This window comes from Rhinoraja longicauda, chromosome 4 (genome assembly GCF_053455715.1).
Source record: "Rhinoraja longicauda isolate Sanriku21f chromosome 4, sRhiLon1.1, whole genome shotgun sequence".
NCBI lineage: Eukaryota > Metazoa > Chordata > Chondrichthyes > Rajiformes > Arhynchobatidae > Rhinoraja > Rhinoraja longicauda.
The window spans coordinates 77,231,934-77,256,726 of NC_135956.1; the positions used below are offsets into that span (position 1 = coordinate 77,231,934).

The 24,793-nt window shown below is 42.2% G+C and overlaps 1 protein-coding gene across 1 annotated transcript in view; it reads right to left on the bottom strand.

Annotated features, from left to right (window-relative positions):
- The window catches only part of slco5a1 (solute carrier organic anion transporter family member 5A1), a 131,757-nt gene that overhangs the window by 28,797 nt on the left and 78,167 nt on the right, over positions 1-24,793 (bottom strand). The window contains exons 3-4 of the mRNA XM_078398707.1: positions 21,784-22,001; positions 548-712 (exon numbers count right to left, since the gene is read on the bottom strand). Coding sequence (XP_078254833.1) covers positions 548-712; positions 21,784-22,001 — 383 coding nt within the window. The remainder of the gene's footprint in view (positions 1-547; positions 713-21,783; positions 22,002-24,793) is intronic.

The window sequence follows — 24,793 nt, forward strand, 5'->3', positions numbered from 1 at the left end:
GAGAATGATCAGCCATTATCACATTGAATGGCGGTGCTGGCTCGAAGGGCTGAATGGCCTTCTCCTGCACCTATTTTCTATTGTCTATTGTCTATTGTTAATTCTCTTTCTATCTCCACAGAGGTTGCCTGAGCTGCTGAGCAGTTTAACATTTTCTAATTTATTTTACCTCCCAATGCTTCATTTGTTTCTGTTTGGCAGCGTTTCATAAAGCAATCAGAGCAGAATTATCAAGGAAACTTAAATCTAAATTTAAGAAAAAAATTAAAACCTTGATATAAATTACAACTGCCCAAGTCATCTTTGGTGATTATTTTAGAATTGTTACATTACATTCATTTTACATTCAAATGACATCTAACAAGAGAAACAGAATAATTTGTTTTATTCAATCACATGTGCGACATATATTCATTATTCAGCCCTTTTAACCTGATCCAGAGAGGGGTAAAATCCTCAAACAGTTTGCACCTATTTAGTTGCACTACACACTTTTCTGTTGTTTTAAAATAACTTCACACCCGAAAGGTTAACATACACATCTTACCAGTGTAAATGCTTGCATTAGATGCTGGGATGCCAAACTGAGATTCAATAAACTTGGGAATGAAGGTAATAAAAGCGGTGACGATGGCACTTTCTGCGGTGTATGACAAGCTCACAAACAGGAATGTCATGTTGCTCAAGATCTTGACAGCTGCTTTGGGGATGTCTATAAAAATGACAAGAGAAACACTTTCACCGTGAATGAAACACAATGGAGAGGAGCACTCAGACGCCGAGAAGCTCTGCAACTAACGTAAAGAGGTCCATTGCTAACTGGAAATGGCAGCATGCGCATTTGTTTGCAAAACGAATGGAAAATGCGAGGAAGGAAATGTATGATCTAATCTCAAAACAAATGGAACATTTGTACTTTACCATAAAATTCCACAGAAATCCTTTCCAATAGCTACTTAATCCAAACCAACCAAACAACAGGGAACGCACATACGTAGCACGTTACATAAACCAACTCTCAGACAGGCTCAGGAAGATAAAGTGAGTAGGAAACTGAAACACATTATTTTGGCCCTTTACAGCATCCAAATTATAAGTGTGTCTTCCAATTAAGGCACATTATTGGAGCTCGGAAAGGTAATTAAGTCACCCTATTGTTACAGCTCAGAACAAGGCCATTCATCCCAAAGACCTGATGCTTGTTCTTTGTTGAGCTATGTAGCCCAAGGGCTTATCCTTTGTAGAGCTATTTATTCAGCCCTTTTTCCCCACTCTCCCAAAAGCTCTGAAAAATATTTTCCTTCAAAATAATTGCTAATTCTCTTTGATTTACTCTGCGTCCACCATCTGTGTAGATTGTCGGCTGATAGAACAGCATCTTGTAATTTCTCTGCACAGCAGGCTAGCAAAAGTCATTGTACGTGCATTATTGCCCGAGCTGTGAATTTACATTTCTAATTGAACAATTTAAATATACTGTTTACAGATGACAATGTGGTTGCTAGGGCAACATTTGATTTGGGGCAGAGTGTGAAGATAAATAGAAAGCAATTTCCACAGACCAAACATTGAAAATGTACTTTTACATCTATTGAAGTAGTTGAAGTGGTCCCAGAAAAATTAGTTGTCATGAGATGAACAATGCAATCTATAAAGTAAACCATAAGGGTATCAACTGTACATTTCACTGATTAGATTAAATAGACAGGTTCAATGTTAATTATCAAACACAAATGTAATATAGTCAATTGGAATGTTGGTAATAATACAAATCAAATTCCTGGCATGTTTGGCAGTTTCCTTAGACTTCACACATAACAGTTAACATTCCTTGAATATAATATGTAGACACCATAGGCATGACACGATGTAGCACACACACAGGATACATGTGATGCTTGACCTTTTAAGAGAATTTGTACTTGTCCTATATCGGTTTGCATTTCCTATTGTTGCTCAAACAGAAATGATTCTAGGATAAATGAACAACTCTATGTCTGCTCATTGATGTTTTTGATCCAACCAACAACAAACAACTACACTCCATTGGCCAAAAAAGATAAAAGCAGAACATTTGGGGAAATTCAGCAAATTAATCAGGGTTACAGTGTCAATGACATTACACCTGTTCATCTCGCTCTGCAGAAGCTGCCTCACCTGCCGAAGGCCGCCGGCATTTTCCATAATTATTTCAGACATCCAGCTTCTGCAGTTTCTTGTTATTTGACCACACGATAGGAGGCAGTGTCTCAGGGATTTTGTTAAATTGTCAAATGCATCCATTCTGCACATCCCATTTCAGATTTATTTTTTTAGATTTAGATTTTTTTTTAGATTTAGAGATACAGCGTGGAAACAGGCCCTTCGGCCCACCGAGTCCGCGCCGCCCAGCGATCCCCGCACATTAACACTATCCTACACACACTAGGGACAATTTTTACATATTACCCAGTCAATTAACCTACATACCTGTACGTCTTTGGAGTGTGGGAGGAATCCGAAGATCTCGGAGAAAACCCACGCAGGTCACGGGGAGAATGAACAAACTCCGTACAGACGGCGCCCGTAGTCAGGATTGAACCTGAGTCTCCGACGCTGCATTCGCTGTAAGGCAGCAACTCTACCGCTGCGCCACCGTGCCTTCCGCAGCTCCCAGCTGATAGCGACTGCTATCCACACCTTCAACTATACGTATCACTAACCTCCCACTCCTTTGGCTATTATGACTTCTTTCACTATAATGTGGTTCTTGAGTCTTTTTGTCCCTCAATATTATTACCATTTCTTTTTCTCTTTGGTCAGGTACACTGGCTGCCAGGTGAAAACAGCTCTGTAACATGGTGATGGGACATTGCATCAAGGGCAGTAGGTTCTCAGTGTTTACAGCCCAGCCAAGTCCCTGTGCTGTTTTCCATCACACCCAAACTCTGCTTACCTCCCAGAAATGTATTGTTTCAAACCGCATACACATCGGCACAATGCAACACAAATGTCCAAATTTTTAAAAATCTGATTATCACAAAACTGTGGTACAAAAGAGCAGGAGATATACATGAAAAAATGCACAAATGTGGAATGTAAATTCCAGACTAAAACAGACTGGTCATATGAGAAGCTAATGCTTTCTTCCATACAGACAGAAGACTATTCAGGCCATCAAGCCCAAATTGGCTCTCAGAACACACCCGTTCATTCCATTTTCCCATTTATCATCTTGCAGCCAATATTCTCCCAATGCCCATCAGCCTTTCACTACTTTTCCTGCCATCCAGAGGCAAGTTAAAGTAGCTAAACTACCAGTACATCAGTAATCACAGATGTCAAAACGAAAAAAAACATCAATTGGAAAACATTGCTAGGTTGTAAATTTAGAAGTACAATAACCACTGCAGGGACCTCTGAGAGATAGACAGTGGCAACTGCCTCATTTTCATTGCTTGCCTAGCCCCCAACGCCGTGCCGTTGGGAAGAGTAGACCACCCAGTATAGTCGAAGCCATAGCTCCACATCCCTTCTCCCCATGTATTCACTAGGGTTTGAGGGTAAGGTGGAGCTGGGTCTGGAGACCATAACACTGTGAAACTTCAAACACAACACCAACATGCTGGATTGGCTGTGGCCCAGGCCCACTGTCTCAATGTCCTTCTTGATTCTTAATCTCTAAACCTTGTTTATGGTACTTGGACCCTTTAATACAAAGAAAACTTAGGCGCTTCAGTCTAACCCAGCCATTCACCAGCTTCAGAACTTCGGTAAGATCAATAACGTCGAGAGAACAAAGAGGGACCCAGCGTGAGGGGCCGCCGAGAGCGAAGAGGGACCATTGGATCTAGATTGAATACTTAGTAACTTTGTCAGCGCCCTGTCCATGACGACTCTTTGTATACCTTGTGTATGGTATGTGTAACAAAGAATTTCACTGTGACATGCCACATGTGAGAATAAAGTATCATTCATTCATTCATTCATTCATTCATTCATTCATTCATTCATTCATTCATTCATTCATAGTGTGCAATCTGACAATTTTGTTAACACCTACTATTAAATTTGTGTTTCCAAAAATTATCTTGTGGTATCTTTATGAGCGTCTGGAATAATATTTAGTGATTATCGGTCAGAAAGAATATGTTATTTGACTAGATAGGCATGTACCAACTGAGGTTGTCAACCAACTAAATAACATCATTAATGGTGAGGAAGGCAAGCTTCGAGACGAGTCTGAAGAAGGGTCTTGACCCGAAACGTCACCTATTCCTTTTCTCCAGAGATGCTGCCAGACTCACTGAGTTACTCCAGCTTTTTATATAAATTCTAGTCTGTTCTGATTTCAAACTCTAAATGTAAACTTTGATAGAGCGAGTCTCACCAAGTGAATTATGATAATATTTTCAGAGCAAATGTATACACTATGGATGCTGGCTTCCTGTGACTGAGTACTGCAGGCAAATAGATAAATTGTAATGGTGTACAAGTAGTTTATTCACAAAATGCTGGAGTAACTCAGCAGGTCAGGCAGCATCTCGGGAGAGAAGGAATGGGCGACGTTTCGGATCAAGACCCTTCTTCAGACTGATGTCAGGGGGGCGGGACAAAGGAAGGATATAGGTGGAGACAGGAAGATAGAGGGAGATCTGGGAAGGGGGAGGGGAAGAGAGGGACAGAGGAACTATCTAAAGTTGGAGAAGTCAAAGTTCATACCGCTGGGCTGCAAGCTGCCCAAGCGAAATATGAGGTGCTGTTCCTCCAATTTCCGGTGGGCCTCACTATGGCACTGAAGGAGGCCCATGACAGAAAGGTCAGACTGGGAATGGGAGGGGGAGTTGAAATACTCGGCCACCGGGAGATCAGATTGGCCAACTCAGACCGAGACGCAGGAGTCGAGTGAAGCGATCGCTGAGCCTGCATTTGGTCTCGCCGATGTAAATAAGCTGACATCTGGAGCAGCGGATTCAATAGATGAGGTTGGAGTAGTAATCTACAACTTTTAGTTCTTTGATCAATAACAAATATTCTGTTACCCTGGATCCCATGGCGATCTAACCTTCCAGAGCAGCCGACCAAGCAGAGCCTTATCATCTGCAAAGGCGATCATGTTAAAGGATGAAGCACAATCTCATGCGCAGAACCAGGGTAAGTCAATAAAATCTTCAACACAAGGCACAGGATTGGAACTGGACGATTCAGATTTTTTTTTAAGTATCACTTTTTTTATTTTTGCCCTCCATATACTTTACCCTATGTTTATAAATTTTAATCTTATCATGCTGAAAGATAATAGTCCCTTTTCTTATTCTGCGCAGTTTACCAGCAAAATCTGGTGAATTAACATTAAAATAACGTGTAAACATGATAAAACAATTCACGACAAATTTAAGATACTGTTTCAAGAGACATAGAAATATAGAAACATAGAAAATAGGTGCAGGTGGAGGCCACTTGGCCCTTCGAGCCAGCACCGCCATTCATCCACAATCAATAACCGGTGCCTGCCTTCTCCCCATATCCCTTGATTCCACTAGCCCCTAGAGCTCTATCTAACTCTCTCTTAAATCCATCCAGTGATTTGGCCTCCACTGCCCTCTGTGGCAGAGAATTCCACAAATTCACAACTCTCTGGGTGAAAAAGGTCCTTCTCACCTCAGTTTTAAATGGCCTCCCCTTTATTCTAAGACTGTGGCCCCTGGTTCTGGACTTGCCCAACATTGGGAACATTTTTCCTGCATCTAGCTTGTCCAGACCTTTAATAATTTTACATGTCTTTATAAGATCCCGTCTCATCCTTCTAAACTCCATTGAATACAAACCTAGTCTTTTCAATCTTTCCTCATATGACAGTCCCGCCATCCCAGGAATCAATCTCGTGAACCTACGCTGCACTGCCTCAATTACAATGATGTCCTTACTTAAATTAGGAGACCAAAACTGTACTAGTACTAATCCCTAGGAGATATCAGAACAAAATACATAAAGGACAACATATTTCAAAACTGATATCAATTTTTACTTAAATCCAATTGAAAAGAGGTGATAATATAAAAACCAGAGGATAGCAAATTCTTATACAGGGACAAATAAGCAAGAATCTGAAAACCTAATGGAAACAGTCAAGTCAAATCAAGTGAAGTAGAGTTTATTGTCATCCGCCCAAGTATAATTAAAACCTTCTTTGCAGCAGCATTGCAGGCACACAGAATAAAGAATTATAGCGAGACACAGCATGGAAACAGGTCACTTGGTCCACTGAATCCCCACTGACCAGGAACTACCCATTTACGCAAATCCTATGGACTTTAGAGATACAGTGCAGAAACACCCACCAGGTCCGCGCCAACCAATGATCCCTGTACACTAACACTGTCCTACACACTCGGGACAATTTACCAAAGCCCAATTAACCTACAAACCTGTACGTGTTTGGAGTGTGGGAGGAAACCAGAGCACCTGGAGAAAACCCACTCAGGCACGGGAAGAACATACAAACTCTGTACAGACAACACCCATGGACAGGATCAAACCCGGGACTCTGGCGCAGGAAGGCAGCAACTCTACCACTGTGCCACCGTGCCGCCCTGGAGTAATGTTATTTTTCTATTCGCCCCATATTCCCCATCAAGTCCTGATCCAAGATTTTATTTACCACTCACACACACACACACACACACACACACACACACACACACACACACACACACACACACACACACACACACACACACACATATATATATATATATATATATATATATATATATACACGGGACAATTTACACTAGCCAATTAACCTATCAATTCACACATCTTTGAAATGTGGGGGGGGGGGGGGAGCACCCGAAGGAAACCAATGAGGTCGCAGGATGAACATGCAAACTTCCCAGCACCCAAGGTCAGGATTGAACATGGGTCTCTCAATGGGCAACCATGGCTGTATAGGCTGTGCCATCGTGCTACCCTTGATGCGAATTGTGCAGATTCAGAATGATGGTTTATGCTAAGAGGCCTACAAAGTAGAATGATAGTTTTCCTGTAATTCCTGTGAAAACAGCAATTCTTTAATACAAATCAAGGCTGATGGTAATGTTCAAAGTGGTCATAGAGTCATCGAGTGATACAGCGTGGAAACAGGCCCTTCGGCCCAATCTGCCCACATCGGCCAACATGTCCCAGCTACACTAGTTTCACCAGGCTGCAGTTGGTCCATATCCCTCCACACCTGTCCTATCTATGTACCTATCTAACTGCTTCTTAAACATTGGGATAGTCCCTGCCTCAACTACCTCCTCTGGAAGCTTGTTCCATACACCCACCACCCTTTGTGTGAAAACGTTACCCCTCAGATTCCTATTAAATCTTTTCCCTTTCACCTTAAACCTATGTCCTCTGGCCCTCGATTCACCAAATCTGGGCAAGAGATTCTGTGCATCTACCCGATCTATTCCTCTCATGATTTTATATATCTTGAGAGGATCACCCCTCATCTTCCTGCTCTCCATGGAATAGAGTCCCAGCCTACTCAACCTCTCCCTATAGCTCAGACCCTTTAGTCCTGGCAACACCCTCATAAATCCTCTCTGTACCCTTTCAGCTTGACAACATCTTTCCTATAACACGGTGCCCAGAACTGAACACAATATTCTAAATGCAGCCTCACCAACGTCTTGTACAACTGCAACGTGACCTCCCAACTTCTATACTCAATACTCCTTTCACAATATTTTTCACAACCATCTTCACTATCTGCAAAACCACCCACTTTTATATCAATAGCAAACTTGCTAATCTTGCAATGCATGTTCTCATCCAAATCATTGATATAGATGACAAACAGTAATGGGCCCAACACCGAACCCTGAGGCATACCACTAGTCACAGGCCTCTGGTCTCATCAGAAATGGTGGCTGATCCCTCACATGTACAAATTTATAAATGATATATTAGTGAGAATGTGAAAGTCTGGAGAGCTCCAGATAACTCAGGAAATGGGGTAATGTGGTGCCCAGTAAAGTATCAATGTTTGGGCAGAAAGCTCATCATCATCTTGTGGCTTCACACTGGTGAAGAAGTCTCTAATTCACAAGACTGCTTCATTAGTCAAGCTCCAGATTGGGTGCAGTTGGTGAAACAGATACAAATTACTCTTTGATTGAAAACTTTATTTATTTATCTCAAATTCTTAGATTTGTCAACAGTAAGCACAAAACCTGTCATGAGCCAGTTCCATTGAGTAGCGCCTTCCTACTTTGTTTAAAAAAATGATTTAGCTCTCAACAGTAACCTTTGATGTATTTAAGAGCAATAATGATGCAGTTTGGTTAATGCACCTCAGTATTTAGGTAATCACAAGAAAGTCCCTAGTTATCAGTCCACCCAAACATAATTATTGAAACTTTTTGAAACATACAGAGATGTTAGGATGCAGTAGTCAATTTATTAGTTCACCAAAAACACCAGCTAAAACAAGTCTTTAAAAAATCTGCTTTATTGGCTTTTGTGCTTGGCAACTAGATTTAATTTTGCAGCATCCTCAAAGGCTTACAAACAACTATGATTAGCGCATACTCACAACGGTGGTGCGGCCAGTTTTTAACATGCAAAAAACTGGATGATGTTGCATTGAACTTACATTGTGCGTGAACTTCCCTTAATCTTAGATAAACTAATTTTGGAAGAATTAATCTGGGAAACCCTATACAAGTGATCAGAAACATTAGCTGCAGTGTTTGGAGGATCAAATAATACAATTAAAATAAGAGAACTAAAATAATAGAATTGGCAATAATAATAATAATAATAATAATGAACAGAAGAGCGACAGAAATGCCTGTTCAAAATCTGCACAGTGTCTAAAAGTAGCCTTAACTTAATTGAATGTCATGTGTTGAGCAATTTGGCAGCCCATTCTTTTCAAGGTAGACATTCTTGAAGTTACCTTTTTCACCAAACTCCTCTGTGTTTGTGGAGAATTGTTGTGGAATATCTGAGAGAACCCAGTCGCACCTCGAAGCATCTACTTCTCAATCTCAGTCGCCAAGGTGCTGATCCTGAGACCAGCGGAGCAGAGCTTGGAGAGGCTTGTGCCCTGACACAGAGTTTCCACAAGAGTTCCTGTCAAAGGTATCTGCTTGCGAACCTTGGGTGAAAACCTAACCTATGCTCCAACTGCACCCACTGAAGTGTGAGTACCAGTACCAGAGGAGCACAGATGTATGCTGTTACAGTGAATCTTCAGAAGGATTGTGTATGAAGGACCGTGTGTATGAAGGACCTAGAAGACAAAAGGGATATAATTCAGTAATGGCAAGGTCACAATTTAACCCTCAACATGCTTGGTCTTCTCATAGTTCAGTCACTGGTGAAATAAAGTCAGTATAGGTGTATCAGAATTATTTTAATACAGTCACCAGCTCTCTGCAAGTTCCCAGTTTCTCCATCCGAACCTCCAGAGCTGCCTTCTCTGTACCTGTGAGTCTCACCTCTTGCTGTGGCCACCTCAAATGCATTTGTTTCCTGTTAGTGGCAAATAAAACCCCAATGAATGAAGTTCTGGTCATTGCCCAAGGAATAACCTGTATTTGGTGGGAGTTGTAATGAGATACATACATCACATCACATGGGGATTAGAGTGAGGGACAACACTAAATGGATGAATGCACCGGGGTTGTTGCATTGAAAGCAGAAGCTGGGGAAGATAACATTTGGGTGTGAGAAGTGACACAAAGCAGACGTTCAGCAAAACCTTCACTAGGGAAGACATAAACAATCTGCCGGAAATAGCAGGGGACCGGGGGTCTAACGCGATGGAGGAACTGAGGGTAATCCAGGTTAGTCGGGAAGTGGTGTTAGGTAAATTAAATGGATTAAAGGCCGATAAATCCCCAGGGCCAGATAGACTGCATCCCAGAGTGCTTAAGGAAGTAGCCTCCGAAATAGTGGATGCATTAGTGATAATTTTTCAAAACTCTTTAGATTCTGGAGTAGTTCCTGAGGATTGGAGGGTAGCTAATGTAACCCCACTTTTTAAAAAGGGAGGGAGAGAGAAAACGGGGAATTATAGACCAGTTAGCCTAACATCGGTAGTGGGGAAAATGCTAGAGTCAGTTATTAAAGATGTGATAACATCACATTTGGAAAGTGGTGAAATCATCGGACAAAGTCAGCATGGATTTATGAAAGGCAAATCATGCCTGACGAATCTTATAGAATTTTTCGAGGATGTAACTAGTAGAGTAGATAAGGGAGAACCAGTCGATGTGTTATATCTGGACTTTCAGAAGGCCTTCGACAAGGTCCCACATAGGAGATTGGGGTACAAACTTAAAGCACACGGTATTGGGGGTTCAGTGTTGAGGTGGATAGAGAATTGGTTGGCGGACAAGAAGCAAAGAGTAGGAATAAACGGGTCCTTTTCGGAATGGCAGGCAGTGACTAGTGGGGTACCGCAAGGCTCAGTGCTGGGACCCCAGTTATTTACAATATATATTAATGATTTGGACGAGGGAATTGAATGCAACATCTCTAAGTTTGCGTATGACACGAAGCTGGGTGGCAGTGTTAGCTGCGAGGAGGATGCTAGGAGGCTGCAGAGTGACTTGGATAGATTAGGCGAGTGGGCAAATGCATGGCAGATGCAATATAATGTGGAAAAATGTGAGGTTATCCACTTTGGCGGCAAGAACAGGAAAACAGAGTATTTATTACCTGAATGGTGGCCAATTAGGAAAAGGGGAGATGCAACGTGACCTGGGTGTCATGGTGCACCAGTCATTGAAAGCAAGTGTGCAGGTGCAGCAGGCAGTGAAGAAAGCGAATGGTATGTTAGCATTCATAGCAAAAGGATTTGAGTATAGGAGCAGGGAGGTTCTGCTGCAGTTGTACAGGGCCTTGGTGAGACCGCACCTGGAGTATTGTGTACAGTTTTGGTCTCCTAATCTGAGGAAAGACATTCTAGCCTTAGAGGGAGTACAGAGAAGGTTCACCAGATTGATCCCTGGGATGGCGGGACTTTCATATGAAGAAAGACTGGATAGACTAGGCTTATACTCGCTGGAATTTAGAAGACTGAGGGGGGATCTTATTGGAGCATATAAAATTCTTAAGGGGTTGGAGAGGCTAGATGCGGGAAGATTGTTCCCGATGTTGGGGAAGACCAGAACCAGGGGTCACAGCTTAAGGATAAGGGGGAAGTCTTTTAGGACCGAGATGAGAAAACATTTCTTCACACAGAGAGTGGTGAGTCTGTGGAATTCTCTGCCACAGAAGGTAGTTGAGGCCAGTTCATTGGCTATATTTAAGAGGGAGTTAGATGTGGCCCTTGTGGCTAAAGGAATCAGGGGGTATGGAGAGAAGGCAGGTACAGGTTACTGAGCTGGATGATCAGTCATGATCATATTGAATGGCGGTGCAGGCTCGAAGGGCCGAATGACCTACTCCTGCACCTATTTTCTATGTTTCTATGTTTCTAAAACCGAGTGAAACGGACATGGGGGTTAAAACAAAGGACGCGGAAGGATAAAAAAATGTACTTACTTTTCCTGACTCAGGTAGGTCAATAAATCATTTGCAGCACTCCATCCGAGGCCCAGCTGGCACACTCCTTGCAGCTCGTCTCCTCAGCTACCTCTCCTGGTGAAAGCCACAGGTTTCTTCTTCCCACTGCTGGGGAAATGCATGTGTCTGCTTCTCCACAATGCAATCCTCAGTAGTTCCAGGATGTACCATAACTCTCTCTGGCCTCTGGTCATTCATCCTAAACATCTGCCGCATCTTCTAAATCTCAATTCTGCATTGACTGTCTGGCCCTTGAAACAGTAGATCTCAAATCTGATAACCTGTCCATTGTGCAAGTTGGAAATGTAAAGCTCAGGTCTCATTGCTCAGTCACTCCGTAAACACAGATTTTGCCCAACGGACGAAATTTCGATTTTATCCGGTTATTCCTAGTCCTTCACCATGCCATACACCCTTGCCATATGTGATCATAAGCTTATGGATTCAGCCTTACCACGGCATATTAACATTTATTTCCTGTTTATATAGTTCTCTTCACTTACATTTTTGGAACATGGCACTTGGTAAAGGCTTTTGAATTTGACTGTTAAGTTACTGAGGGGGAGGATGGAAATGCAAGATCACACTGCATCTAAGAGTTGCACAGGTTGATGTTTTAGGTTTTGTTTAGTTTAGAGATACAGCACAGAAACAGGCCCTTCGGCCCACTGAGTCTGCACCGACCAGCGATCCCCGCACTTTAACACTATCCAACAGACATAAGGAACGATTTACAATTTCACCAAGCCAATTGGCCCTACAAACTTGTACGTCTTTGGAGTGTGGGAAGAAACCAATGATCTCGGAGAAAACCCATATAGGTCACGGGGAGAACATACAAACTCTGTATAGACAGCACCCATAGTCGGGATCGAACCCGGGTCTCTAGTGCTGTAAGCGCTGAAAGGCAGCAACTCTACCACTGCGCCACCATGCCGCCCTTGGTCTTAGACAAAAAAAAGTGCTGGAGGACCTCAGCAGCTCAGGCAGCACCTGGGGAAGAAATTTTCAGGTGATTATTAGGATTGGGACCCTTCTTTCAGGTTTGAAATCCTTCCTTGAGGTGAAAGTTAACAATTAACTACATTTTAAAAGAAACAAATAAGGAATGAAGACAATGATGTGGAATGCATACTTGCACGGGAATGCAAACTTGCACGGGGTAGTTAGCAGATGGTTTGTGCAGTGGAAGAGTGAACCCGTTACTCCAGAGGGAGCAGGCTCTTCCAAAGTTGTAATTGTGTTGGGGCTGGCTTAGAAGTTGCAAAAATGATAGAAAATGGTTCATTGGCAAGCAGCATGAGACAACCGGTCTCTGGTTAAAAAATGATTAATGTTCAAAAAGTTCTTAAATGTTAATCATCTAAATTGTTTAAAGAAATCAAAACAGTCTCAGCAAAGTGATCTGAGTTGATCAATTTGGCCCTGTTGAGTGGGAAATATCAGCCTCTAGTGTCACATAGTGGGCAAACTATGGAACTGCAGCAGTACAGATCAGCGTACTAACAAGAAAATTCTAATCAAAATCGATGAAACAAAACATATTTAAACAAGTATTGAATTTACAGATCAATGTGATTATGCTCTGCAGAAATTGAACAGTGCATACAGAAGCTGTGGTTCCTACTAATACACTCCTTTTTACCACAAAACAATTGTGTTGTAAATCACACAATCTCAATTTAGACAATGACATCTAGTCTATAGTGATATGGTGTGTACAGAAATGCCTGACTTGACCAATTTAGGCTCAAAAGTACTTCCACACAGTAGGCATGCTGTAGCATCAGGGGTTCATGATATTAGAGATTATCTTTTCCTCTTTATTTCCTCCATTCCAGATTTCTCATATGAAAAATCACCACCTTTTATGCAGGCACGCCAAACAGGTTGATGCAATGCTTGGAGATCTCAGTGGTGTGTGCCAATGCTGAAACTCTTCAGGGATGTTCTTCAAGAGTCTTTGAATCCTTTTTTCTGCCTACCATGTGATGGTTTACCCTTAATCATGCTCTCCATAAAGTAGCTGCTTTGCTATTCTGTTATCAGACAATCTCCTGACCACCTGATCTGTGATTCTTTCAACAGTGTGTAGATGCAGTGGACATTTGTCCAGAATTGAATCTGTGAGTCTGGGATCTTGCCTTGCCATTTGATGTGGTGTATTCTATGCAGAGATGTCATGTGGAAATGGTTAAGCTCTCTGGCATATTTGCTGTACAGTGTCCACAGGGTGCCACGGTGGCACAGCGGTAGAGTTGCTGCCTTACAGCGCTTGCAGCGCTAGAGACCTGGGTTCGATCCCACCTACGGCTGCTGTCTGTACGGAGTTTGTACGTTTTTCCTGTGACCACGTGGGTTTACTCTGGGATCTACCATTTCTTCCCTCACTCCACTGGTATAAATGTAAAAAAGATTTGTAGGATACTGTTAATGTGCAGGGATCGCTGGGCGGTACGGACTCGGTGGGATGAAGGACCTGTTTCCGCACTGTGTTTCTAAACTAAACTAAATCAATCACACAAGCATAGAGTAATGTAGGTATGAACAACATGATTGAACTGCAGCTTGGTCTTTAGGCCGATTCCTCTTCGATCCCACACCTCAGTTCTTCAACACCAGAGTTAGGTTTTGATTTCCTGTTGTTAACTTAATCATCAATGTTGACTGATTTTGAGAGAATGCTGCCAAGGTGCATGAATGTGTGCGTTACTGAAGCCTCTGGTCATTCACAAGGATATTTGATTCTGTGCATGGAGTGTTTGATGCTGATTAGTGCGCAATTTCTATTTTATTTGCACTAATTGTGAGGCTAAAGTTGCCACAGACATTGGAAAATAAGTCCAAGCTTTCCTACATATCAGCTTCTGAGCTTGTGCTAAGTGCACAATCATCAGCAAAGAGAAAGTCCCTTAAGATGGTTTCTTATGCTTTGGTTTTGGCTGAGAGTCTCCTCAGGTTAATGAATGGTAGAGCCGCTGCCTCACAGCGCCATAGACCTAGGTACAATCGTGAACTGGGTTGATGGCTGTGCAGAGTTTGCACGTTCTACCTGTGACTGTGTTTTCCTTCTGGGTGCCCCAGTTTCTCCCATATCCTCAAGACGTATGGGTTTTGTAGGTTAATTGGCCTCTGTGAATTGCCCCTACTATGTAGAGAGTGAGATACGTGGAATTGGTGAGAATGGGTGGGTAATCGATGGTCGGCACAGAGGGTGGGCCAAAGGGCCTGTTTCCATGCTAAACTAAACTAAACTGTAGCATAAAAGAGTGTACAGTTTACTCCGTGTTACAGGTGTTCAGGTTACAGAAATTCATCCCTGCAGAACTCAGCAACCACTACCCAGAAATTTGAGATAAGGAGTGAATTTCGCTCTTCGTGAATTACATGGAGAAACACAAAAGTAAACACAAAATGCGAAAGAGATAACAAATTTTAACTGTTTCTATTTTTTCAACTCGCATTTCTTGAAGCAGATCATATGGCTTTTTTTTTAGCGTGGTAGGTTCATTTTGCTGTCTGGTAGGTTTTTCTAAAGAGTTCTTCATATTATTTACGCTCACGATGTCTGAAAAAGACCACCGAGTTTAAGACCAAGTTGTAAACCTGAACTGAAGGCTGGAAGGTGAAAGGTGAAGACAGTAGATACAGGAATCTGATAAGAACGATGAAAGGTGGAACCAGTGATTGATTACTTCCTCATCTCTCACCTTCCAGTCTTCTGTTTATTTTTTGCTCCAGGTTACAGCATCTGCAAAAGCAACTGCTGATCATTTAAGAGATCTGCTTTGGAAGCTGACACGGAAATCTCTTAAGTAAGGCCCCCACCATGACCCAGCAGCTGTAGTACTTTCAGCATTACAGTTGAAAAATAAATATCTCCGTAGGAAGAAAATGTCCACTTATAACGTGGGATTCAATGGGAAAGAGGGTTTCATGTTGTGGAAAACCACGATAAAGACAGCTATTTCAGAACGCAACTCCTTTGCTATGTGATGGTTGCCTACACTGGGTAGTGCTATCAATTCATCTACACATGCTCATTGTAAGGCCATTCAACAGGTTCTGATGGATGTAAGATAAAGTGCAGCCTGTCTGCACTCAGTCTTTGTTCAAACTGCAATCATATCGATCAGTACGTGTCCAAGCTAGGTGCTGTCAGGCTGCTATTGATTTGCACCTCATTCTTTCCTCATTATTTTGCGCTGAGGACAATATTAACATCATGAACTTCTTATCTCTGCCAAGCAAATGGGAGATACCCAGGACGTGCTTCCCTAACTCAAACTATAAATCCCAATTTACTGCATTCTTGCAGCAAACCCAGAAGGTTTCGATCTTCCAGGTGCGAGAGGCTTACCTCCACATCAGGGCTGCCTTCTCGAACTAAGCAATTGAGATGGCTGTCATAGTAATATTATTTAAATGTGAATCAGGCTTGAGGTCTCATTGAAAGCAAGCAGTAAGAGGACATGAACCGGGACTGAAAGGAATTATGCTCAACCAAAAATAAAATTCAAAACTGCTACAAGGTGACAAGGCTACAAAATACTGACAGAGCAAGATGTAAAAGGGTCTGTACAGCTTGATGTTTTTTTGTCGGACAGTGTATGGAACGCCATTGATGGGTACCACACAGTGAGTGTGCACCTGCAAAGAAAGGTGTGAGGGGTGCAAAAATATAAGTCCTACTCCCTCAGTTCATCAGGGAAATTCTCCTTCTCTGCCCTAGCTTCAGACTCTTCCTCCTTTCCCCAGAATATGCTGCTGCGTGCTGGTCACCACACACTGAATAATGATGAAATCTGCACACCTGGAGATGTCTCCAGATGGGGGAAATGCAGTTTCATCACAATGAGATCTACAATACCCTCCACAATGATTCCATTAGTCATTTATATTTCATTACGGCTGCACACTGTCGTTGCGTGAAGCGACCATACAAGAGTCAGGAACGGGGTAAGGACGTTATCTTCAAAGATCCACTGAAGGCCACTGCTTAAGTTCGGGAGCTTGCTCTCACTAAGGATGAAATTATCATGGGTGCTGCCAGTAAACACGACATTAAGCAGCTTCTGATGATCTCCCACCACTCCAACCACTGATGATCTACCGACAACAACAGGCTTTTATTTTGAAGAAAGGTCAATGGTTGTCAGCTGACAAATCCCACGACCCAATAGAACAACTTTTCCTCACTAAAATCAGTCGTTCTTCCGCAAGCACGATCCTCAGGCAGCCTTTTAGAAGCTGTGATGAAGAACAAACTGTGAGACAACACAGAGACCTGCAGTGGCTGCTTCAAATACTCCTCAGGTGAGGGAGATCAGAATCAAACTGACTTTGACCTCAAATGAAAAATGCGATCTGATCGGACTTTACTGGCTTTATCTTTCACAAAACGTCATTCACATTATTCCCTTTATCACGTATCTGTACACTGTGAATGCCTCAATTGTAATCATGTATTGTCTTTCCGCTGACTGGTTAGCACGCAACAACAGCTTTTCACTGTACCTCAGGACACGTGACAATAAATAAATTAAACTAAAATAAATAAACTAAATCTTCCCTTTGCAGTTCACATATCACCTTACGAAAGTTTTGGAAAAACTGACCATGTGATTTCATTGCTCATCAGAGAAGGCTTGATAGAAAATAGTACCTCTGAGCACATTGAGGAAACGTGTTTTTCTAACAGACATGTGTGCACTGCCTGTGGTCAGATCCCCAATCCACCACATATGGCCAATCTTCACCCCTTTGACAGGTACCATTGTTGTGTCTACTTAGCCATCCTTTGGATGAGTATGTAAGTGTTTCAATTATGGAAACAAACATTGCCTTTGATCTACAACAGGTTCCAAATGTTTATTATGATACTTGAGCGGCCTTCAGTGAGTTCTGACGGTGCCCATTCAAGTGTCTCAAGTCAACCCAAAGACCCCACTTATAGATTAAAAGTCAGAAATGAACACTCTAGGCACAGGTGGCATCAGAAACTATGCAAGTTATGCTGGAAAAACTTTTGCGCGGAAAGGTCTGGACCAATTTCTACTTCTAATATAAATGTGTGGCATCTCTTTAATGCAGTGAATGCATAAATGCACTGAACTACTTTTATACCCAAATCACGCAAATGAGTCCAGTTTCAAGGCAATGGAATTTTCCAAGCTAAAATAAATGTTTGCAACATGTTTCAAGGGAATTCTGTAAACATAGTTTAGGTGGCACAGTGATGCACCAGTTGTACCACAGACTCGCAGCTGCAGCTGATACTGAGCTTGAATTTTATTTACACGTTCACTCCATAACCTCGTGCCTTTTTCTCAGGTTTGCTAGTTCCTTCCCACATCTCAAAGCTGTGTTGGTTCGTAAACTGGCGACTGTAAATTACCCAAAATGAAGGGGATGGCAGGGAAATTAGAGGGGAATTAATGAGCACGTGAGAAATAATTAGTTGCAGGGAAATAAGGGGGATATGGGATTGATGGAAATGTTCAGTAATCAACGCAGATTCAAAGGGCCGAATGGCCTTCTATCTAGAGAGAAATATGACATAATATAAGTAAATATAATATAAATAAGTACCTGCAATGCTCTTACGAACTTCTGCTTATTCTGTAGGATGAAACTGGCAGGTTTCTCATTCTTTAGCATTCTTAAGGATAGCGGAGTCAGGGGGTATGGGGAGAAGGCAGGAACGGGGTACTGATTGAGAATGATCAGCCATGATCACATTGAATGGCGGTGCTGGCTCGAAGGGCCGAATGGCCTCCTCCTGCACCTATTGTCTATTGTCTATTGTTTACAGCCATACTTTTGCCAATTTATATACCGGGCAGTCACGGTGGCGCAGCGGTAGAGTTGCTGCATTACAGTGAATGCAGCGCCAGAGACCCGGGTTTGATCCTGACTACGGGTGCTGTCTGTATGGAGTGTTGTATCATACTAGAATTTGATGATTACATCATCAAATAAACATCTCACATAACTCACTTTTAGCACAGTGTTACCTGTGAGGGTAGCAATGTAATATTTATGAACAGTTCACATGCAAATAAAAATGAAAAAGTTAAATGCTTATGGAACTAAAAAAGAGACAAAGTAAAAGAGAGTGGATACAAAGAAGCACAGTGGAAAGACTAAGGAAAGAGAGAGGCAGAGAGAAAGAACAGAAAGTGGGAGAAATACAGAAAATGAGAAAGATGTCAGTGAGATGGGAATGAGTTCTGCAATATTTGAAAGCAAAACCAAGATAGGATGAATGACAACTTGGAGCTGTAACAAAAGACACAAAATAGTGTAAGACAATTAACAAAGAAAGACACAAAAAGCTGGAGTAACTCAGCGGGCCAGGAGAGAAGGAATGGGTGACGTTTCGGGTCGAGACCTTTCTTCAAGAAAAACAAAGAAAGACCATTTTTTTGGTGCTCCGGGCCTTAAAGGTTTTGTCAAGCATTTGCTAATCCGTTACTCAGTTTTCCTACAATTTAATGGTGGAGATGTGAAGATCAACATTCAGAACAAGATGTGCTGGTGCATTAAAATGATTCAAAATCCAAGAAAGTCCTAAAGAAATTTAAGAGCACTTTATTACCCTATGAATTGTTGATAGATACATCAAAATATACTAATCAAAATAAATAGATTGAAAACGCATACTTATACTAAACTCAAACATGCTATAACTTGTTCTGTCTGCTTACCTCCCTGATGAATTGGGCATGACAATTTGCATCCATTTTCTTTCTCACTTATTCACAACTGCTGGATGCACAATTAGACAGATTTATACCAATATAATTAATGGATTTATTTTGTAATACAAAGAACATCCGTACGATAAGCGATTGGGCAATCTTTGTCATTTTTATATGCAAATTAAACCCAAAATGTCGGTCATACATGCTGTGTACTTCATTTAACGTGAGATATTTTTGCACTCCCTGTTACAGCAGAGAAAAGAGCTACACTTAAATATTTAGTCGAGAAGTATATCTGCTCAACACCAAGAAAAGTACCATTGTAAAGTTGAAAGTCATGTGAAGAAGACATTTAACAACTCTGCACATTTCCTTTGGTGCCTTAATATCATTCGTTAACATCATATGTTCATTTTTTCTGCGAGATTTTCTTGTTCACTTAGACAACACCAGGTGGCGCCACCAGCAGTGGCTGCCTCGCCAACAGTCTGTCTGTCTTTTCTTTGTTTTGTTATTTTTAGTATGTGTTTATGTGGGGGGGGGGGATTTTTTTTTCAATCTCTTACCTCGACTGAGATGAGATTTTTTTTCCATATCGTATCTCTGTCCCCATTGCGGCCTAACATCGTGGAGTTGGTGGCCTTTCCTTGAGACCGACGGGCGTTCCAAGCCGCGGGACTTTAACATCACAGAGCTTGCTATCGCTTTGCTGGGGATCGAAGCTCCAACTGTGGGGCCTGTGGACTTTAACATCGTGATGCCCACGGTCTCTGGTAAGAAGAGGTTGACTCAGGAGCTCCATGCCGCGGAGAGAGATTTAACTGCCCCGGCGCAGAAGCTTCAATCACCCCGACAGGGGCTTCGATCGTCAGCTGTGGGGGCTTTGATTGCCCCGACTGCAGATGGTCTGACTGCCCCAACCGCAGGAGACCAAGAGGAAGTAGATTGAACTTTATTGCCTTCCATCACAGTGAGGAATGTGGAATCCACTGTTGATGGATGTTTATGTTAACTTTTATGTGGTTGTGTGTCTTGTTGCTTAAGAAAGAAAGGCTGTATGGTCATTCAAATTTCACTGTACTTTAATTGGTACATGTGACAATAAACTGACCTTGAAACCTTGACCTTATCTTTCATTGCTTAAATCATCTGAATGACATCAGCAGATGTGCAATTCATTATTACAACCACGGTGGTCTGAATAATAATGAGTGCTAACTATTCACAGAAGATCCACTTTTTAACAATATTGCAAGCCTGGAAATTAAAAAGCCACTCACACCCATTCACAGCTGCACTTCACTTTACACACTCACACCCCCCATGTTACATTGAAGACTGGTGCCTTCTTACATCTTCAAACACTTCATTGTGCTCAACAATGACCAGCAACAGGCAGTTATTGCCTGATAGGTACGTGAAAAAGAATCGTGCCAGGCATCAAAAGTACCCATGGGGCCCAGGTGAGAGAAGACTAGAAAACTAAATTAAACTAAACTAAACTAAACTAAACTAAATTGAATTGAACTAAAGTAAAGTAAAGTAAAGTAAAGTAAAGTAAAGTAAAGAGACAGCATCTAACACTTTAGCCATCTCGATCTCACAGGGATCCACATTTCTCACAGGGATCTCACAGGGATCCACACTCTGATCCACATTTCTCGGAGGTGTAATGTCTATTCAGGTTATAATCCACAAGGTGATCCTCACTCATGCCCATGACCTTGAGTACAAGCTCACACACCCCAATGGTGGTCTCACAATGGAAGTCAAAGTCACTCCCGTTGTCAACTTACTTTGTGACCATCCCACCCCAGAACTGCTGATATACGCCACATATTGCAGTCTACTGTGGGGGATCACTGACATATTCTAATGTAAAAGAGCAGATCTAATCGACCTTTCCACGGTAGGATCTGGCAGACAAGTTATTTTTCCGAAGTGCAGAGATTTAGCGACTGCAATCATATCCTTGCAACTTCCAGCCAGGAACATCGACCGAGCTGAGGCCCTGAAGGATCTCTCTCAGGTTTGCCAACAATCCCATTTTAAAAAAAGGAATTCTTATTTTCCACAATGGAAAGTTTTCTACTCCGGTATTAAATTGGTATCCTGCAAAGATCCTGCAAAGTGTGCTGGTGATGTTACCGGGATGCAGGACTGGCTCAATAGCTCCACTCTGTGTCTCAACATCAGTGAAAAGTTCAATCTATTACACTTGCTTTCTGGATATACTGTAATGTTAAATGTCTGAGCCTGGCAACACCATCTTTAAATGGCACTACTGAACTTGGTGGTGGTTAAAGAGCTTTTTTTTAAAAATAGCTTTAGGGAACTTGTTGTTTTAAGCTACAGTAAATTTCTGAGCCTTAACCTCGTAATTATTAACCCACACTGATCCGATGCGAACTTGCATCACCTTGCATTACTGTGTTTAATAAAAATGTGCCACTGCAGTGTCGGTCACAATCATACAACTCAATTAAGCAATACTTTTAATTGCACAATATATCTTATCAATTTTACCCACCTTTAATGTCCTTTCCAAAGCCCATAGAGGAAGTCACGGTGCTTTTTCTGTAGTCTCTGCTCTCTGCTTTCCCTTTTATCATCTCATCATCGCTCTTCAGATCATTTGAGACCATTTTCTTCTTCGCCCTTTGCCGAGGTGGTAGTTTTTGAGGGAAAGTAAACATTGGCACTATAACAAGGAGCATGGTGATCGAACAAAGCAAAAATCCACTCCACCTGCAGATTTTTCGAGAGAACAAGACAACACGACAAAATATATGATGAGAGAACTTGAAGTCAGAAAAGCAAAAATTTGCAGATGCTGGTAACAAAATAAAAACCAGAAATACTAGATATAATCAATATGTCAAACAATATCATTCGACAATTTACTTTGCTGCTGGCTACAAATCAATTATATATACTTGATCCCAAGGGACTGTCTAAGAAAAAGATACATTGAATTTTATGTTGAATCTAGTCTTTTATTAAAAATAGAAAGGAGATTTTTTTTTTCATCAAATGCATGAACAATATAAAATGTCAGGTCAAGAAGATATAATAGAATAGGTCGTGCTTAATCTCAACCCCCACTCATGCTCCTCTCACAAGATTCTAACTCTATGGCTCTTTTAACCCTTTGCCATGAGATCCATCTTGAGACCTCAGTCAAGCTGATAATGTCAAGCTTGCGTACAGTTTTGGTCTCCTAATCTGAGGAAAGACATTCTTGCCATAGAGGGAGTACAGAGAAGGTTCACCAGATTGATTCCTGGGATGGCAGGACTTTCATATGTAGAAAGACTGGATAGACTCGGCTTGTACTCGCTGGAATTTAGAAGATTGAGGGGGGATCTTATAGAAACGTACAAAATTCTTAAGGGGTTGGACAGACTAGATGCAGGAAGATTGTTCCCGATGTTGGGGAAGTCCAGAACAAGGGCTCACAGTTTAAGGATAAGGGGGAAGTCTTTTAGGACCTAGATGAGAACGTTTTTTTTCACACAGAGAGTGGTGAATCTGTGGAATTCTCTGCCACAGAAGGTAGTTTAGGCCAGTTCATTGGCTATAGGGGGCGTGGCTGCGTTCTGCAGCTGCGGCTCACCGGCAGTCTCTCTGTCATTTTTGTTTTGTTTTGTCTATTGTCATCGTTTAAATGTACGTTTTGATCTATTTTTAACTCTGTATATGTGGGGGGTGGGGGAAACTTTTTTTCCAATCTCCTCCTCAACGGAGATGCGACCTTTATCGTGTCGTATCTCCGTTCGCGCTACGGCCTAACACCGTGGAGTCGGCGGCCTCCAGCTGGGATCGACCTTGAAGACTCCGGTCGCAGGGCCTGGACTTACCATCTCAGAGGCTTCGGCCATGGGCCCTGCAGACCGCAACATCGGGAGTTCGCAGGTCCCTGGCTGACGACCGGCTTTCGGGAGCTCCAGCCGTAGCAGCTTCGACCGCCCCGGAGCGCGAGGTTTGATCGACCCGCTCGCCGGCCCCTGCGTGGCCTGGCCGCGGCATTTTCCATCGCCCGGTGGGGGCTCAGGACCTTCATCGGCCTGCTCGGCTCGGCCCTGGGACTTTCCATCGCCCGATGGGGGCTTCAAAAATCGGGAGCCTCGATCGCCTCGTGGCACCACGGGGGAAGAATGAGGAGGAGATAAGACTTTTCTTTGCCTTCCATCACAGTGAGGGTGTGCCTGGAGCAATCACTGTGATGGCTGTTTGTGTTAAAATTGTAATTGTGTGTCTTGTGTTCTTTATTGTCTACTGCCGGACCCTGACATGAGAGGACGCTGGCGCTGTTTGTTCGCCGCTTCTCCGTCAGGACAGTTCGTCTGTTTGTTTTTATGTCAGGACTGTTTTTGTAAAGCGTCTTTGAGCACTTGGAAAAGCGCTATATAAAATAAATGTTTATTATTATTATTATTATTATTATTGGTGTGGCCCTTGTGGCTAAAGGGATCAGGGGGTATGGAGAGAAGGCAGGTACGGGATACTGAGTTGGATGATCAGCCATGATCATATTGAATGGCGGTGCAGGCTCCTGCACCTATTTTCTATGTTTCCATGTTTCTATGAATGTTTTATTACTTTTAATTAACTCTGATAATCAGACTTTCTAAATACGTCAATAAAAAGCTGAAAGCAAAATATTTCTGCTGACAAAAACATTAATACAAAGTGAAATAAAAATACCTGGCTACATTTGTGTTTTCAATGAAGTTGGGAAACTTCATCCCTATGAAAGAGGCTGCACTAGAAAACTGGCAAGTCAGATATGAAGTGTATCAGGCCCTCTGGTTCAGTTGATTGTGGAAAGCTGACTATTGACTACAGGGGCAGAGCCAGAGTCCAGATGCATGCTCCCATCAGGACTCTAGTGCACTCGATATAGTTGTGCTGCTGAGTGCAGATATGGAAAGCTAGAACAGGATGTTTCCACTGGTGAGAGTGTCTAGGACCAGAGGTCATAGCCTCAGAATTAAAAGGGTGCTCTTTTAGAAAGGAGGTGAGGAGGAACTTCTTTAGTCAGACTGTAGTTAATCTGTGGAACTCATTGACACAGAGGGCTGTGGAGGCCGTCAGTGGATATTTTTAAGGCAGAGATAGACAAATTCTTGGTTAGAAAGGGTATCAAGGGTTATGGGGAGAAGGCAGGAAAATGGCATTAGGAGGCAGAGACCAATGGCGAAGTAGATTTGATGGGCTGAATGGCCTCATTCTACTCCTATAATTTGTGAACATGCCAACATAGAATACACAGGTAGCCGGATGTTTTCTATTTAATCGTTAGCTAGTCATCAGCATAATGCAACCAATAACTTTCAGTAAAGCATTGGCACAGCAGATTTTGGAAATCATAACAGTGCAGATAAAACATTTTTAAAAGCATTAAAGATATCAATGAATAGCGAGGTTGACCCAGACTAGTTTCATACTGAAGATAGACACAAAATGTTGGAGTAACTCAGCGGGTCAGGCAGCATCTCTGGAGAGAAGGAATGGGTGATGTTTCAGGTCGAGACTTC